The 18,799-nt window shown below is 38.8% G+C and overlaps 1 protein-coding gene across 3 annotated transcripts in view; it reads left to right on the top strand.

Annotated features, from left to right (window-relative positions):
• The window catches only part of LOC111862925 (pre-mRNA-processing-splicing factor 8), a 68,939-nt gene that overhangs the window by 19,049 nt on the left and 31,091 nt on the right, over positions 1–18,799 (top strand). For all 3 annotated transcript variants that reach the window (XM_023848791.2, XM_023848790.2, XM_023848789.2), the window contains exons 6-21: positions 120–332; positions 416–541; positions 2,572–2,677; positions 3,379–3,526; positions 4,695–4,857; positions 8,009–8,226; positions 8,999–9,225; positions 10,288–10,497; positions 10,625–10,741; positions 11,054–11,260; positions 11,810–11,973; positions 12,224–12,350; positions 12,567–12,759; positions 13,864–14,051; positions 17,191–17,429; positions 18,438–18,584. In XM_023848791.2, the coding sequence (XP_023704559.1) occupies positions 120–332; positions 416–541; positions 2,572–2,677; positions 3,379–3,526; positions 4,695–4,857; positions 8,009–8,226; positions 8,999–9,225; positions 10,288–10,497; positions 10,625–10,741; positions 11,054–11,260; positions 11,810–11,973; positions 12,224–12,350; positions 12,567–12,759; positions 13,864–14,051; positions 17,191–17,429; positions 18,438–18,584 (2,793 nt within the window). The remainder of the gene's footprint in view (positions 1–119; positions 333–415; positions 542–2,571; positions 2,678–3,378; positions 3,527–4,694; positions 4,858–8,008; positions 8,227–8,998; positions 9,226–10,287; positions 10,498–10,624; positions 10,742–11,053; positions 11,261–11,809; positions 11,974–12,223; positions 12,351–12,566; positions 12,760–13,863; positions 14,052–17,190; positions 17,430–18,437; positions 18,585–18,799) is intronic.

Below are 18,799 nucleotides of genomic sequence, written 5' to 3'. Positions count from 1 at the left end.
GAATAAATTTAGTAAGGCTTGAAGCATATCATTATTAAGTATATTTCAATAATTTGTCACTGCAGATATTTTTCATATTGTGATCTAACTTCGGAGTTATGGGTGTTGTCGTGTTTCAGACATGTAAATGGCTCGACATACAGACGCTGGAACTTGTCACTGCCGCAGATGGCTACACTCTATCGACTTGCTAATCAGCTTCTCACAGACTTGGTGGATATCAACTTTTTTTACCTTTTTGATCACAAATCATTCTTCACAGCCAAAGCTTTGAATATGGCCATTCCAGGAGGTCCTAAATTTGAACCTCTTATAAAGGATTCTAATCCTGCGTAAGTATTTGACAGTCTTATATGAACATTATGCATATGCCCTTTGATGATGAGAAGTTATAGAGAGCTGATGTTTTTTATAGGGATGAAGACTGGAATGAGTTCAACGATATCAACAAGATTATCATCCGTCAACCAATTCGTACAGAGTATAGGATTGCATTCCCATACCTTTACAATAATATGCCCCATTATGTCCATCTTTCATGGTAAGTAAACTTAATCTTGGTCATTTTTAAATAAATTCCTTCCTCTAAAATATATATGTGCATCATTGTTCTAAACAAGGGTGGACATTTTTTTTAATCTGATAGCCAGGCAAATATTTTTTTTACCAGAATAAGTTGAATCATCATTTCTTGGTGCCCTGATGTGGGTCTCACCTTTGCTGGGTACATGTAATGTATTTAGTCTTGTTAGATTTTAAGCTGTCATGGCGATCAGGCTGAAGATTATAGTCTTCAGGGATGTGATGCCATGTAGTCTGGTAGATATATGTTGGTGTTAAACAGGAACGTGCTGCATGACAAAAGGCAGCAGATTCCCCTGAAAGATTGATGTCCATCATGAGGTATATTAATTGCACACATGTCTAATGTTGCAAAGCTAATGATTTTGCAGATTACATCTGACATAGTTATAATTTATTTCATTTAGCATGCACCAGTTTACAAAATATGTGTATCTCCAGTGAAAGTTACATATACAAACTCCATGGTCAACACAACAATTGTTTATTAACATATAGAGCACTACATGTTTTGAACCTAACGGGCCATCCTCAGGCGCTTTAAGTCTCGTGTACTCGACTACTGAACTGCAATGCTCGCATTCCCGTCTATATACATATGGTTCAAAAAGTTACTTTTATAAATATTCAGTTTGTCAGCTACACTAGACTAGACCAGACATTGATTCAAACAAGAATCATACATGTGATTAAACAGTAAAAATAACAACTAGGTTGAAACTAATTTAACAATTAGGTTAAAACTAAATCTAAAATTGATTTTTAAAAATTATTTTTGAAACTTCTTGAGCTGTGATGAGCTTTGTGTCTGTTGTAGTAGACCATGCATAGCCTTCACCAGATTCTTCTATTATTTGCTGTGTTAAACCGTTGTGTTGCTATCATTATGTTAATGTTTCCTAGAGAATGAACTCCACTTTCATATTGTTGCATGCCAATTTACGGTTAATGTTGTGTTGTCTATTTTGTGCAATGTACTCTGCTCTGGTTTATACTACTACTGTGAGTTTTGTTGTCTGGTGTGTGGTGCTATGTAGTAAAAGTTTACCAAGCAGAGTGCTCTGCTTGCTTCCTTGGCTTGCTTGGCCTATTTTTTTGACTGAAGAGGGAGGGAGGGATGGAGTACTTGCCTCTGAAATGTTCATAAATTTCTACTATATTACAGAGCATTATGTCTCAGGACATAATAAGAACTTCAGATACGCATTATACATTGTAATGGATGTACCAGTTCTTCATGATGGACTTTTTTGATGTAAAGTTCACGTGAAATAGATGTTTAAGTGCCCATTATGAATCAAAATGAAACACAGTTATTGTGTAGAGCCCCAATATTATATTTACCTGAAATCCATACTCTTTGTTTTGGCGATGAAACATGGATACAGAAGAGACAGAGCATTGTCATGATTCATAATCATTTGCACTTAAAATGTCATGAAAGTTAATATTATTTAAATTATTTTGTGCCGAAACATGAAGTGCGAGAGAGAGGAGGAGATAGATGAGTGTATGCACTGGAAGACGGTTGAAATAAATCATGGACTTATTTAAATCTTTTAATCTGAGGGCATTTACTAGACTTATGTATAAGATGTTTGTTTAATATGCATAATTTTTTTAAACTACCTTTTGATGTTATGGTCATAATATTTCCTGGTAAGATACTTAGTCAGGCACAGCTTTAATTGCTTGTTGTTACTTTGTGCTATGTTAGTGACCATGGTTTATTTTAATTGATCTACAGTTGTGATTGTACTGTTATTTATCACGCTTGTTTTTTAAGCATCTGTGAAGTTTAAGGTGTTTCACTAGCGGCGTGAAACATAAATTGTGATTGCGTGTTAGTTGCTTTTCCCAGGCCGAAAGGCATCTGCTGAGATCACAGACACATGACACATGATACAGAATTATGGTTCTAGTTACTGTACTGTGTAGTGTATTATTGGTTACAGTTTCTTTCTTGCAGAAGTGACGCTTAATTTTCAGGTACCATGCACCCAATGTGGTGTATATCAAGACAGAAGATCCTGACTTACCAGCTTTCTATTTTGATCCACTCATCAATCCAATATCTCACAGACACTCACTTAAGGTGAGTGTTGCCCTGAATAAAAATTATAGTAGGTCCTGGTAAATACAGTGACATCCCAATCTAATAAATCTCTTCTGTGAGAATGGTGTTTCTTATACAAAGCTAGATTTTCTGTAAATGGAGGTTATGCAAAAATATCAGGAAACTGTTCTTCTTATAAGACTTTCGGTATACAATTATGTTACAAATACTGCTTTACATAAATAATTAAAGGAAACTATACATAAATATGGTTGCATAATCAGTAATATCAGATTAATTTAAAAAAAATAATTTATGACCAAATGAAGTAATCACTGAAAGAACCTCAATTGAGAATGAAAGTGATTATGACACAAAGAGCATGGTGTTTGTGTGTTTAGTATGTTACATCACTTTCCAGAGATCATGAACAGGTGGTGGCAATTTCCAACAGAGAAAAATGGTGAATGTACATTGTTATTTTGTTCAGATTTGCAATAAATCAAAGAATGAGTTCTGGAAGGTTGGAAAAATTTCTATACATCAAATACAGGTTGTTTGCTAAAAATTCAATAAATGCAGAAAAATACTAATTCATTGTTCCTACTGGGCTTTATCTGGGACCAGAAAAAAATATTAACTAAATATCTGATTATGCTAAATGGATGTACAGTGTATTGTTGGGTAGTGTTTGTCACAAAATGTGCACAGTGGTTGTATAAGAACTTCTTATATTCTAGGCTACAGAGCCTTTGCCTGAAGATGATGAGGAGTTTGAATTGCCTGAGGAGGTACAGCCATTCCTGCAGGAAACACCACTGTACACGGATAACACAGCAAATGGCATCGCTCTTCTTTGGGCTCCTAGACCATTTAACATCAGATCAGGCAAGTGAATCTGGTGAATGAGATATCGCAGTGACAGTTTAGGTTATCTTGTGGGTTGTAATACTGTATAGTCTTGTAGAAGAGTATCAGTATTTTGGGGGAATTTCTTGTCACAAAACAATGATAGCTGCCTGTGAGACTACATGGTGTAACCTAGAAGACAAGAATCTACATAGAAGATCTGTGTGTAGAACATGTTCACTCTAATAGAAGCAACTTGATATAACTTTGTGATGATGTATGTTTGTTGTATTTAATTTTACTTTGATATATATGAAGTTCTGATTGAACTCTAGGAGACATCCTTTCCTTATATGTAAGTAGTGCAGTGCCTTGTAAAAAAAGTTATATATGAAGTTCTGATTGAACTCTAGGAGACCATCCTTTCCTTATATGTAAGTAGTGCAGTGCCTTGTAAAAAAATCAGTGAAAAATATCAGTTTTTATTTTATGAACTGTGTCCCATCAAAGGGAGCTGGCATAGTGAAATCAGTATAATGACTGGCTTAGGGGCTGGAGGGCCAAGAGATCAGAGTTCGGGTCCTGGCAGAGGCAACATTATTCTCCTTTCCATGTTGTCCAGACTGGTTCTGGGGCTCATCCAGCTTCCTGTCCAGTGGGTACCAGCAGATCTTTCCCCAGGAGTAAAGCAATCAGTGCATGGGGCTAACCAGTCGCCTCCAGGTAGTGCTGGGCTCAATATGTGAATGTGTAGATCCACTCCATATGTCTTCATGGCATAGTGCTTAGTTAAGTACAGGGACAGCTTTACCTTTACTATATCCTATCATCTGGTCATCACTTTTGAGTATATAAGTAAGTTTAGTGTCTAATCTAAATAAGTTTTGTCGTATATTCATTTCTCTCACTCTTCCTTCCTTTTGTTTGTTCGTTTCAAGGTTTTATGTCCTTGCCTTTCTCTGACTTTCTTTACCATCCAATTCAGTTGTCTGTCCTGTTGTCATTCCTCCCCCACATTAAAACAACAGGTAAATACTTTTAAAGGGGTACAGTGAAAAGTATCAGCCATGCTGTGTACTGTGTTATTTGAACATTTTCCCCATGGTCTTTGTCCTCTGTGAGCACAGTCAGATGAACATTTCAAGCAAACCTACATACACCAACTGATATATTTTCTGTTTGTGAAGTAGTATTGTTCTCTCTGTAGGTCGGACTCGCAGAGCAATTGATGTGCCTCTTGTGAAGTCATGGTACAGGGAACATTGTCCACCTGGTCAACCAGTGAAAGTGAGAGTCAGCTACCAGAAGTTGCTGAAATACTTCGTATTGAATGCACTGAAGCACAGACCACCAAAACCACAGAAGAAACGGTTTGTATATTGCTTATTTGTTGCACTTAAGGGAGAAAACTGTAGTTCACAAGCTGCACAAATGTATTCACCCATGCTCTGGTCCTGCAAGCGTAGTGTTGCATTGTTTACACTATAAATGCAGTTACTGCAAAGTTTAAAACCAGCTGCTGGTGGTGTAATAACTTAACTAATTAACTTCATGGAACTGAGCCCTTCTTAAAAAGTTGCCAATTGTGCAGCTACTCAAGAACTTCCCACCATTTTATGGAACTCAGAAGTTCATTACTGTGTTCACAAGAGCCCAATATCCTATATGCATTCCTATCTCCCCAATTCTGCTACATGCCCTGCCCATCTCATCCTCCTTGACTTGATCATTCTAATCGTGTTTTGCGAGGAGTACAAGTTATGAAGCGCCTCATTGTGCAGAGGTGTAATAGCAAGAGGTTTAATGCTAGAGGGTGAAAGTTAACATGCAGTATTAGAATGAGGAGGGTGAAATGATCTTGTAGCCCAGTTACTCACTTGATCACATGTGGAACCTTTGTTCGAATGGCAGATTGAGTTATGATTGTAAATGTGTATATATATATATATACACACACACACACAAAATGCTGTAGTTACATCATCCAGAAGTTCCTTAAATACATAATGACAAGTCATAATTTGCACTTCTTTCCATGAACTAGTGTTAGCAAATCAAGGAGGATGCAATTAGTTGGCATGTGACATATTTGGGAAAGAAATGAGACAAATGCAAAATCTGAATGAGAAACATGGAGGAAAGAAATCACAGACCACTTGGAAGAGGTAGGCATAGGGGGAGTTAATATTAAGATGAACCATAGAGAAATGGTTTGGTCTGAATATGGACCAGTACCAGACTGCTATGAACATGGTACTGAATCTTCAGGCGCCATAACATGGGGGGAATTTCTTGAGTAGCTGAGCAACTTTTAGCTTTTGAAGGACTCTGTTCTTTGTACGTAGGTCGTACTGAAAGTCATGAGCAACTTTTTTTTTTAATGCAACCTGGGAACAGCAGACGAAAGAAAGTACGGTGGTAGGAGGAACCAGCTGTTGTGTTAACCTTGAGTGTCTTGTATTGTCTATAGCTTGCATCACATGACCAGTATCACTCCTAACAAAATGGCTGACGATATGTCGTTTCGCCAGCGTGCTGTTATCGAATTTCTTGTGAAAGAGGAAACCCCTGCTGCAGAAATTCACCAGAGACTTCAGCATGATTGTGGAAGTGTGTGCATGGGTGTGAGCAGTGTTCAAAGATGTGTGAAACATTTTAAAGAGGGGAACACCAGCATCGAAGATGAGCCTTGGAATGGTCGTCCTCGAACAGCCTCAACTGAACGCAACAAGGAAAGAGTGGATGAGATCATTCAAGATGACAGGCATGTGACTGTGGACACAATAGCATGAAAACTTGGAATAGGGCACAGTGCAGTACAGGAGATGATTGAAAGCTTGGGCTATAGGAACGCTTGTGCTCGTTGTGTCCCTCGGTTATTGCCAAAGACCACAAAGGTCAGTGAAAAGCCATCACCTCAGAACTACTGCAGAAGTACAGACACGAAGGTGATGGTTTTTTGCTCTGTATTGTGACAGGTGACGAAAGCTGGTTTCACCATTTCGAGCCTGAAACGAAACGGCAGAGTATGGAATGGCACCATTTGCATTCTCCATCAAAAAAGAAGGCAAAGACAGTGCCATCAGCTGCGAAGGTGATGAGCACAGTCTTCTGGGATGCAGAGGGGTTTATTCTGGCCAAATTCCTGGAACCTAGGCAAACCATCAGTGCTGCTCGTTATGTCCAGACGCTGCACAAGCTCCATCATGCATTGTGCAATAACTGTCCAGGACGAAACATCGTCATCCTGCATGACAGTGCTCGCCCCCACACCGCTCGCCTCACATTGGAAGCAATTGCAAAGATGGGGTGGGAAGTTCTTCCACACCCCTCCTATAGCCCTGATCTGGGCCCCTCCAACTACCATCTTTTCGGATTTGTGAAGGATCAGCTGCATGGACAACGTTTTGAGACAAGGGAGGCAATTCAGAAAGCGGTGTGTCAGTGTCTTTGGATGGCTGGAAATGAATTTTACAGAAGTGGAATTTTCAAACTCCCAGAACGCTAGGAGGAATGTGTACAAAGAAGTGGCTATTATGTGGAAAAATAAAGGAAGGTCTGTAGATTGAGGTGGTGTATTTGGTTTGTCAATAATAAAGCATGTAACTTTACAAAAGATTGTTGCTCATGACTTTCAGTACGACTCTCGTAGTTAGAGACGCTTTCATTCAAAGATATGTGTGTTTCATATTGTGTTGTATTCAGATATGCAAACATCCTACTATACCCCGTTATATTGACATTGTTCCATATTACAGTGAATCTCGACGGAGTTTTGGATTGGATATTGGATTTATTGACCACTTTTGAATCATAACTACAAGTAACTGTAACAGTCTCATGGAATTACACACTCCAAATGTCACTGTAACTGCAGCACACACAAAGTCTTCTCAGTCTTCACTAGTTGTTTCCTGGCAACAGATTTTAACTGTGGAGATTATTCAGTTTCTGTGCTGACTGCACAAAGTCTGCACATCAGAGACTTACTCACAGTTTTCTCAGTGTTTTAACTAACTCCCAGGCTGGCAGTCATTGCACACCAACCTCCTAGTCTTCTCTTCACAGCCTCACATTTCACCTGACTGTAGTTCGGCTGGTTACCTCGTTACATAATTCCTTTGTGTGGATTGAATAGAAAACACCTTTTCCAACATTCCAGTATTATTATATGTGTATTTATTACCATGGGAACCTGTTTGTGGCTGTTACCTAGTAGCTGGTCTACATGCTACAATATCATTGAAATGATTGAAGCCTTTTAAACTTTATTGATTTTATGTCACTCTGTTGTTAAGGCATATTCACCTTGTCCAACTGGACAAACATTGCATTTTGAATACTAGTACGATTACCCACAAGTTCAAATCTGCGAGTCTCATATTTCTGGGGGTTTTAAAGCCACCTTTTCCCAAACAGTGAAGATCGAAGTTGTTTACTTTCAAATTAAAAGTCTGAATCCACAGATTTGTATATACTTGCACTCTTCAGTCATGACTGATGTTCTTATTCATGTGTCAGGTACCTGTTCCGGTCATTCAAGTCTACAAAGTTCTTTCAAACAACCACACTCGACTGGGTTGAGGCTGGGCTACAGGTGTGCCGTCAAGGTTATAACATGCTGAATCTGCTGATACATCGTAAAAATCTGAACTACTTGCATCTAGACTACAATTTCAACTTGAAACCTGTTAAGACTCTCACAACAAAGGAGCGAAAGAAGTCTCGTTTTGGAAATGGTATGTATTTGTTATACTTTTGTACCTTAAATTGTACCATGATTGTTTCCTTTCCAGTTCATTATTTATTAATAATCCCTCTGTTTGACATTGGGTAGTCTGAGCTACTGACAGTATAATTATATAAACCATAAATAACTAAATGAAATTATCTGTTGTATTATACAGACACGTGTCTCCTATATATAAAAATGCAACTCTTGTGTTGATGCTTCTCTGTGTCATTTTTTTCTACCACAGACCCAAAGGAGAACACCTAAAAATAATATTAAATTTACTCTGTAGTAATGCCAGTATGTAAGCTGTTAAAGCATGGCAGTAGAGTATTTGGATGGGTTAAAATCCTTGCTTCCAATATTCTTTTTTTTTTTAATAATGATTATAGTGTGTTTTATAGTTTGAATATTTTTCTATAAAATTTCAGCTACTGTAAATTGGGATACCTACTGACAAGGAAAGAAACTGTGTCCTGAGCAAAGAACGAACATTTGTGCTTGTACATGTACGATATACAGTAAACTATCTCTTTAAGGTTACCTTGGGTAGCAGAGGATTTGGACAGTAAACTAAGAAACGTTTTAAATCAAAATTTAACACTGAAATTACTGATTTGAGATCACTGAAGTTTAATGTTATCTGAATGAATATGTTGGTTCAAGGAACATTAATGGGGGGGAGAGGTCCCTCTGTATTTATGTTTTGATACAAGTTAAGAACAGGTGTGAAACAATCTCTGCAGTGTGTATTGTAGTAAATAATATTTTATTTTCAGCTTTCCATCTTTGTCGTGAGATCCTGCGTTTGACAAAGTTGATTGTTGACTCACATGTCCAGTACCGCTTGAACAATGTGGATGCATTCCAGCTGTCAGACGGTATTCAGTACATCTTTGCACATGTGGGGCAACTCACAGGAATGTATCGCTACAAGTACAAACTGATGAGGCAGATACGGATGTGCAAGGATCTTAAGCACCTAATCTACTATCGCTTCAATACTGTGAGTCACTACTTAATACTTTTGTCCAGTCTGAATGCGAATCTGTTCGTTGGGTAGATGCTTTGACGAGGTGAGGTGAAGTCCCACCTCATTGTTTGCAGCTGTTGTCTTCCACAGTTCTGTTTAGTGTGGTAAAAGTCAGCTGAAGTTTTGAAGGAACATTTTACCCCTACCTTAGGGTTGAAGAGTAAAAAAAAGTAAAGTATAGGTATCCCTGTAACAGGCCGTGAAGGTCCATAGGTTTGTGATATGTTGAGGTTCCCACATTTTCTAGACAGTCGGCTCATAGATGGCAGCAAGGTTGTCAGCCCTACGCACCTGTCGCCCTTTACCCCCAAGAATATTCCTGGTACACATTTCTGTTAGAGGCTGTGATGACCCCAGGGCCATAGTGCGGCTGGAAGGATTAGGTCAATTGAAAAAATCCAATGACCTCAACGGGACTTGAACCCACAACCTTCCGGCTTGTAACATAGTGCCTCAACCAACTATGCTACCATGTGCTATGGTTGAAGAGTAAGCCAAGTAAAATACCAGCATGGGGCAGGCAGCAAGCAGAGTTTTGGTTAACCACTTAGAATTACAGCCGAAAACTTTAGCTGCTGACTGGTATTTGTAGTTCTCCTGTGTCCCACTGTGTGTGTACAAGGGATACCCCACAGCACTTCCATTTAATCATTCACACAATCATACTGTGATAACTGAATCCGTAGAAAATAACCTTGACAGGTGTAGCAGTGTTGTACAGTAGTGAACTAACCTGTAGTATCTCATGATGGTATGTGAACTGTATATCTACACGTGTAAGAAGGCTGTGTCATAGCTCAGGCTATATGAGCCTGAATTTAGTCCTGCGGTCTGTGTGGGATATTTAGTGGCCAGATGTCATTGGGACAGATTTTCCTCTGCCAATTAATATCCACTTGTTCCATCCATGCTCATCTATCATCAGGGTTTATTGGAGACTGTAGTAGCAAGGCACTTGGCCCCACATCACTCACACAACTGAATGGAGGAATTGTAGGAAAAGTTACTCCAATATTGATAATATTTTCTATCCAGGGTCCAGTGGGGAAAGGCCCTGGATGTGGTTTCTGGGCTCCGGGATGGAGAGTTTGGCTCTTCTTCATGCGAGGAATCACCCCACTGCTGGAGCGATGGCTTGGCAACCTTCTTTCTAGACAGTTTGAGGGTCGACACTCCAAAGGAGTTGCCAAGACTGTCACCAAACAGAGAGTAGAAAGTCACTTTGATCTGGAACTTCGAGCCTCTGTGAGTTGCATCCACTCAGTTTGATTTGTGATCTGTAGGTTAAATGTTGAATTAATACTTTTAGTTAAGAAACAGATATAATACTGTAAACTGGCTGTGAGTTGCATTGGAATTATATTGTTTTTAGGTGATGCACGATATTGTGGACATGATGCCTGAGGGAATCAAACAGAATAAAGCCAGAACCATTCTTCAGCATCTCTCAGAAGCTTGGCGATGCTGGAAAGCAAACATTCCATGGAAGGTCAGTTCATTTGAAAGTATATTTTTATTTGGATATTTTTTGGTGGGTTTTGTTTGGATATAAATTGCAGTATTGAAAGCAATGATGAGTTGCGTAGGGGTCCTGAAATCAGTCGTTCATGTGGGCTGACAGTCTTTTCAGTGCATGTGAAATTCTTGTTTGAGATGAGATTTCCTACTGCGAGAGACTGGATCCACGCTATCTGAGCTAAGAGAATTTTCTCATCAGTAGTACAGGAAATTAAACTTTCAACTGCACATGGACATATTTCAAGAAAAGCTGTTTGGAATTATCAGGTTTTCTGTACTACAGGTACCTGGTCTTCCCATCCCAATTGAGAACATGATCCTGCGTTATGTGAAGATGAAGGCAGATTGGTGGACCAACACGGCTCACTATAACCGCGAGCGTATCCGTCGTGGAGCTACAGTTGACAAGACAGTATGCAAGAAGAACTTAGGTCGACTCACTCGACTGTATCTCAAGGCTGAACAGGAACGTCAGCATAACTACTTGAAGGTACTTTTAGTTGTGAGATGTCTTTTTATATGCTTTTCACTGGTGCAGTTTATTACAGCTGTTTCATTGAATTTGTTGAGCAGCAAAGACGACTGACAGTTTATGTGTCTTTCTGGTCTTTATATCTTCATTGCTCTAAGACTACTAAACATTGTATAGGAATGAAGGAATTGCAGGGCATGAGTCCTACATCCTTCCACTAAGTCTGTCATGATTCCGTTTTATGTGAGGATGTGTTCTTATATGTATTGAATTTGAATATGAGTTATCTGATGTCATTCAGCCCTAGAAGCAGTTTATAGAATTATAAAGAAAGTTTATATGCAGGAATGTGATGTTGTCAGTGTCAGAAGTAATATTTGAATGTGAAAGGAGAGAGATTTTGCATCCCAAGTTCTTGAATTGACGTTGCCTCTATGGCATTACAGTATGCAAAGTATGTGTTGTTTGTGTTACAAGTATAAAGCTGCTTATTGTTCAACTTTGTGCATCACAATGAAATATTTACCCTCTTACATTTATTGTCAGAGCATTTTTCTGGGTTTCTAGGATGGTCCATACATCTCACCTGAAGAGGCTGTTGCCATCTACACCACCACAGTTCATTGGCTTGAATCTCGAAGATTTGCACCTATTCCATTCCCCCCTCTCTCGTACAAGCATGACACCAAACTTCTGATCTTGTCATTGGAGAGGCTGAAGGAAGCATACAGGTATGCTTTTATTTAGAGAGTTGTCCTCTCCCCCATTTCTCAACCAATGTTTCAATTTTTATATAGACCATAAAGTGAAACAAAAAGTTGTAAATATTGCACAGACTTTCCATTAAGTGAATCCTGTTTTTTATGCATCTGTGGGGATAAATTTTCCCGTTCTTATCAGTGTTTCAGTTTGCCGAACGTAACTACTATTGGCACCTATAACACTGTTGAAGTTTTATTAACTTCAGTTTTATATTTTCAGTGTGAAATCCAGGCTGAATCAAAGCCAGCGAGAGGAACTGGGTCTGATTGAACAAGCCTATGATAATCCTCACGAGGCTTTGTCACGAATCAAGAGACATTTGCTTACGCAGAGGGCTTTCAAAGAGGTATTGTATTATATTGTTTAAAACATCAAATTCAAATTACATGAGAAATAAATATGTTTTTACTGTTTTGTTTTGAATCTTATGTTGGAGTCATTTATGTTCCTTGTTATATATTGTTTGCTAATTGTATTATCAAATAACAAACTGCTAATGGGGTATAATAAGTAGAACTTTTGAAAGCTGTTGTGTTTTAAACAGGTCAGTTTTTTCTTATAGGTTGGTATTGAGTTTATGGATCTCTACAGTCATTTGGTGCCAGTGTATGATGTCGAGCCACTGGAAAAGATTACAGATGCTTATTTGGATCAGTATTTGTGGTATGAAGCAGATAAGCGAAGATTATTCCCTCCATGGGTGAAGCCCTCGGATACGGAACCACCCCCACTGCTGGTGTACAAGTGGTGCCAAGGTAATGCTTCTGACGTATCTCTGGTCTTCTGTATTATGTTGAAGACATCTTTCATTTTGGCCTTATTGTAATTATTGGTAGAAGGAAAGAACCACTAGGAAGACCAAGACATAGGTGGGTGGATAAGACATAGGCAAGTCAACAAGTAAGTTACAAATGGATATAGAACTTAAATAAGAGTACTGATTTGAAAAATGCTTTTATTTCTCAACATAATCTCCCTGTACAATGAGGCACTTCTCCCATTGTTTCACAAGCCCCTGAAAACCAGCAGCATAAAATTCTTTGGGCTGCTGTCAGAACCGAGCAGTGACTTCCCTTTCTACAGCTTCATTGTTGGGAAAATGTTCAGCTGAAAGATGATGATGATGATGATGATTAAGAGGGCCAAACAAATGGAAGTCGCTCGGAGCAAGGTTGGGGCTATATGGAGGATGCTCAAGGACTTCCCACTTGAAATTTTGCAGCGTCTCATTTGTCTTGTTGGCAGTATGGGGACATGTGTTTTCATGCAAGAGCAACATGCCTTTGGTGAGGAGTCCTGCTCACTTTCGTTGAATGGCCTTACGAAGTTTCCTGAGGATGTTGCAGTAGGAGTCGGCATTTACGGTTTGTCCTTGAGGCTGAACATTTTCCCGACAAAGCTGTAGAAAGGGAAGTCACTGCCTGGATCCGACAGCAGCCCAAAGAATTTTATGCTGCTGGTTTTCAGGGGCTTGTGAAACGATGGGACAAGTGCCTCAATGTACAAGGAGATAATGTTGAGAAATAAAAGCATTTTTCAAATCAGTACTCTTTATTTGTTTAAGTTCTGTATCTATTTGTAACTTGCTTATTGACTTACCCTCGTATTAAAATGGATTTTAGAGAGAGAGAATGGGGTCGTATGGACTGGACTGACGTGGATTATGATAAGGACAGTTTAATTTGTAGGTAATAGCAAAGCAGAAGGAAAACAGTTAATTTTCAGACGTTTATTTGATGCTGAATATGCGGGCTTTGGAACTTTGAGTTTTTTCCCACAGTTATCCAGTTTACATATTTTTTTCATTTTACCAGTTTCACCTTTTACAAGATTACGGAATACATGTATTCATGTTTTAGGTATCAACAATCTGCAGGATGTCTGGGATGTAATGGAAGGTGAATGCAATGTACTTCTTGAGTCCAAGTTTGAAAAGATGTATGAAAAGATTGACTTGACACTGCTGAACAGATTACTCAGGCTCATTGTGGACCACAACATTGCCGATTACATGACAGCCAAAAACAACGTTGTTATCAACTATAAGGTACAGTGTCTGTGATATGAGTTTATCTATATGCTGATATTGTCAGCAAAGTGTGTTAATTTTCACAGATAATGGAAAAGGTGCTACAATTGTAAATACACATGTTCTTGGTATCCTTCGTAGTTATTGAGTAAACATTGAAAAATGACAAGAATACCAAGAAAATAAAAATTTCTTCTGTTGCTGAGTGCTAAAATAGCTCATATACTGCTATAATACTACAACATTAGAAAGTTGAGAACACTGGGTAGACTGGCACAGCAGTAGTGCTTGTGGCTTGCACTCATGTGCAGGAGTTTTTTGTGGTTTTCTTTGGTCCTTCCAGACATGTTAAGCTTGTACCTCATTTGGGCCATAGCTGCTTCATTCCAATGCTTTCTACTTCATTCAACTGTCAACATTCATTTGACACTAGATTAGCTACTGAAAGCATCAATGAATGACCCACAAGAAGTATACTGCATTTCTTTATTAATCATTATGTTATGTTATTATTACGATTGGGAATGAGAGTTTGCATGAAATTATTAATGATAATGGAGTTAGAGTAGTAAACTTTGCCGCATCCAAAAGTCTTACTGTAAAAAGTACAATGTTCCCACATCGTAACATCCATAAATTTACTTGGACATCTCCTGACTGGAAGATACACAATCAAATAGACCATATTTTGATAGATAGGAGACGGCACTCAAGTATACTTGATGTCCGATCATTCAGGGCAGCAGATTGTGATACTGACCACTACCTGGTGGTGGCAAAGGTTAGGGAAAGACTGGCAGTGAGCAAACAAACAAAACATGGAGTTCATATGGAGAGGTTCAATCTCAAGAAATTAAATGAGGTAGAGGGTAAAGAGCAGTATTGTGTTGAAATCTCAAATAGGTTCACGGCTTTGGAAAAGTTGGAAACTGAGGTGGATGTTAATAAAGCTTGGGAAACTATTAGAGAGAATATAAAAATGTCTACCAAAGAGAGTCTAGTTATTATGAACTGAAGAAGCATAAGCCACGGTTCAATGAAGGATGCTCAAAATTATTAGATCAAAGAAAGCAGGCCAAATTGCAATGGTTACAGGATCCAAGCGAGTTAAATGGGGATAATCTGAACAATATAAGACATGAAACCAGCGGGCATTTCAAGACCAAAAAGAAGGAATATCTGAAATACAGAATTGATGAGCTTACAGATAACAGTAAGAAAAAGAATATTAGAGACCTGTATAGAGGGATAAATGACTTTAAGATGTGTTACCAGCCTAGAAGTAAGTTAGTGAAGGATGAGAATGGTGATCTGCTTGCAGATTCCCACAACATTTTGAATAGGTGGAGGAACTACTACTCTCAATTATTGAATGTACACAGGTTCAGTGATGTTAGGCAGACAGAAATCGGTACAGCTGAACCGTTAGTACCTGATCCTAGCCCTTTTGAGGCTGCCTGTTCTATTGCAAAATTGAAACAGTACAAATCGCCAGGTAGTGATCAAATTCCTGCAGAACTTATTCAAGCAGGAGGCGAAATATTACGTTCTGAGATCCACAATCTAATTACTTCTATTTGACATAAGGAAAAATTGCCTGATCAGTGGAAGGAGTCTATTATTGTACCAGTTCACAAGAAGGGTGATAAGACTGACTGTAGTAATTATCGGGGGATATCACTGCAATCAACTTCATACAAAAGTTTATCCAATATTCTTCTCTCAAGGTTAAGTCCATATCTAGATGAAATTATTGGGGATCATCAGTGTGGGTTTCGACATAACAGATCAACTACAGATCAGATCTTTTGCGTTGTCAGATATTGGAGAAAAAATGGGAGTACGATGAGACAGTACTTCAGCTATTCATAGACTTCAGAAAGCCTATGATTCAGTTAGGAGGGAAGTATTGTACAGTATTCTGATAAGAGTTTGGGGTACCCATGAAACTAGTTAATATTAAAATGGATATTAGAGAGATAGGATGGGATGGTATGGATTTGATTCTTCTGGCTCAGGATAGGGACCAGTGGAGGGCTCTTGTGAACACAGTAATGAACCTTCGGGTTCCATAAAATGGTGAGAAATTCTTGACTAGCTGCAGAATTGGCAGATCCTCCAGAAAGGTTCAGCTCCATGAGTAAGTAAGTATATGGTCTAGTGGTCAGAGTTCCTGCCTACAGATCCACAGGCCCCAAGTTTGATTCCTGGGACTACCATCTTTTCTGAGAAGTAGTGGGGCTGGAATGGGTTCCACTCAGCCTTGTGGGGATCTGTTGTGCTGACCATGTGACCTTCTCTATCCACAAAAGTTGGCACTAACTTTGCCAACAAGTGGCGGTTGCTTGGTGGGTATAGTTCACTTGCAGACTACAGGCCACAGAATTTGTTTACTTTATTCAGTAGTTGTAGAGTTCAGTTTTTGGAAATGGGAATGTGGGGAGGGTGTGGGATTATTTAACACATTTGCTGCCATGTAAGACAGCAGTGTCTGCAGAGCATTTTTCTTGCTGCCATGGCAGTCAACTTTGTCCCTGGTATACCTTTTACCTTTCTGCCACAGAGGATTTTGAAGTCCACTGCTTAATGCGGGTGCATTTCCATGCTGCCACTGTGCATCTACTGGTTCTTTGTGAGGTTAATGGGGGTGCCCAATATGGTTTTTCGGTACCATAGTGTTCATCAGCAACTGAGATGCTTCACAGAGTATTAAATTTATGTGTGTCTCAACATATCCTGAGACAAAAATATATAAACTGTCATGGCCTAGGAAAAAATGTGTAAGGGAATTATGATGGCAGTCAGTGTGTTTATCGTCATTGGCAAAACAACCCTTTTTGAGCCATAACATTCCACAGAAGATCCTGCCAGATTATTTGGATTTTGCAATGGTAATTTTGTTACATAGCAAGGTCATCGGCCTTGCATGCAATCCCCAACCTGGAGGACCAGATCCCTGTATTTATGTCCCCCAGTGACAGGATGACCCAGTTATGCCCTCAGGCACTGAATTCCCTTTTGTCTCCTGCAAGTTGCAGGGTTTCCATGGAGGTATTCTAACCCACCTCCACAAAGGAAGTCAGTGTGTTGGGATATCATGAATGTTTGGTAATTTCTCCTTTTTACGTCTTTTTAAATGTAAGTTATTTTTTTGCAGGACATGAACCATACCAACAGCTATGGGATCATCCGTGGTCTGCAGTTTGCATCTTTCATTGTGCAGTACTATGGGCTTGTGCTTGATCTCTTAGTCCTTGGGTTGCAGCGAGCCTCTGAAATGGCTGGTCCTCCACAGATGCCGAATGACTTCCTTACATTCCAGGATGTTGCGTCAGAAGTTGCACATCCCATCAGACTCTTCTGTCGTTACGTAGACAGAGTTCACATATTTTTCAGGTAACAGTGGATCTAAATGTATACTTCATACAGACATTTGGTAACTGCTTTCTCTGCATGCAGTTATAATGGAATTAAATTAAATTCACTCAATTTTTTAGTGTTGCAATTTTGTTAGTTTTGCGTGTTCATGATAATTCATGTTTTCAGCTAATTGAGTAGATGCCAAAGAGAAACTTCCTGTAATTCTAGAGATATTGTTCCCTAATGTTCAGCATGGACAGTATAGTGTTACAGCTTTGGAGGGGTGCATGCTGAAGTCACGGGAAGGAAACAGAAAGGTTCAGTCATCATGTCTTTCTTCCTGTATTTCCTATGATAAGTTTGAGGAACATGCTTCACCATGTATGTCCATATGTGACATCCCAAGAACTACTGAAACAGATGAAATTTGATATTAAGAAGTTTTTCCAAAGTTTTGTCAGCCCCTTTTAATTTGGGCTAAAATTGGGAAACAATAATGGGCCCTTAACATGAGAATGTCAGGTGTTCCTGCATGTAATATTTTTGGACGTTATTCATTGTTGTATTTTTGTGTGAAGTGTTTCAGAATCTGGGCTGTTCCATCCTCAAGTAAAAGTCTACACTGTTGGTTCCAGTCAGTAGAGCAAGTACTTATCTCTGGAAATTGAAACTAGCTCTGTTGATTTGGTATGACAGGGAAGGCATGTTTACTGGAGGACAGAAATAGAGTCCCCTCTTCAAAACATTTGTTTCAGATAAAAATTAAGGATGATGGAAAATGTGCAGAAATTTGCCATCATGAAATTTTATATTGCACATGTTAAATATTTATTGGTGCAAGAAATGCTTCAAACAGACATTGAGAAAAACGAAATGGACCTTTTATGCCCTGTAAACTTTTCCTGAAAGTTGTGCAGTTTTCAGGAAATTAAACAAAATGTGGCTAACATGGCATGATCATGGCCATATGTACATTTTCTAACTTATTTTATTATTGTAGTTAATTAAATGGTTTGGATATTTTAAGGACATTTGATTGCACAGGTTTACTGCTGAGGAGGCAAGAGATTTGATTCAGAGGTACCTGACAGAGCATCCAGACCCAAACAATGAAAACATTGTTGGCTACAACAACAAGAAGTGTTGGCCACGAGATGCAAGAATGAGGCTCATGAAGCACGATGTGAATCTGTGAGTAGAAAAGAATTATCCAGGGCTTGTGGAGTGTCATACAGTTTACTGGTTTCTTGTCATATATGGGTATCCTGACTTACACTGTAGTTAACACTACCAAGAGTACATACATACATACATATAGCATTCCATAGATCCTTATGTTAGAAAGACCATAGGATGTGGAATTAGTAAACAAATCATACAATACATATACACGAACAAATCAAACT

The sequence above is a fragment of the Cryptotermes secundus genome, unplaced genomic scaffold (assembly GCF_002891405.2).
Source record: "Cryptotermes secundus unplaced genomic scaffold, Csec_1.0 scaffold697, whole genome shotgun sequence".
Taxonomy (NCBI): Eukaryota; Metazoa; Arthropoda; class Insecta; order Blattodea; family Kalotermitidae; genus Cryptotermes; species Cryptotermes secundus.
This window is presented reverse-complemented; position numbering and strand designations above follow the sequence as displayed.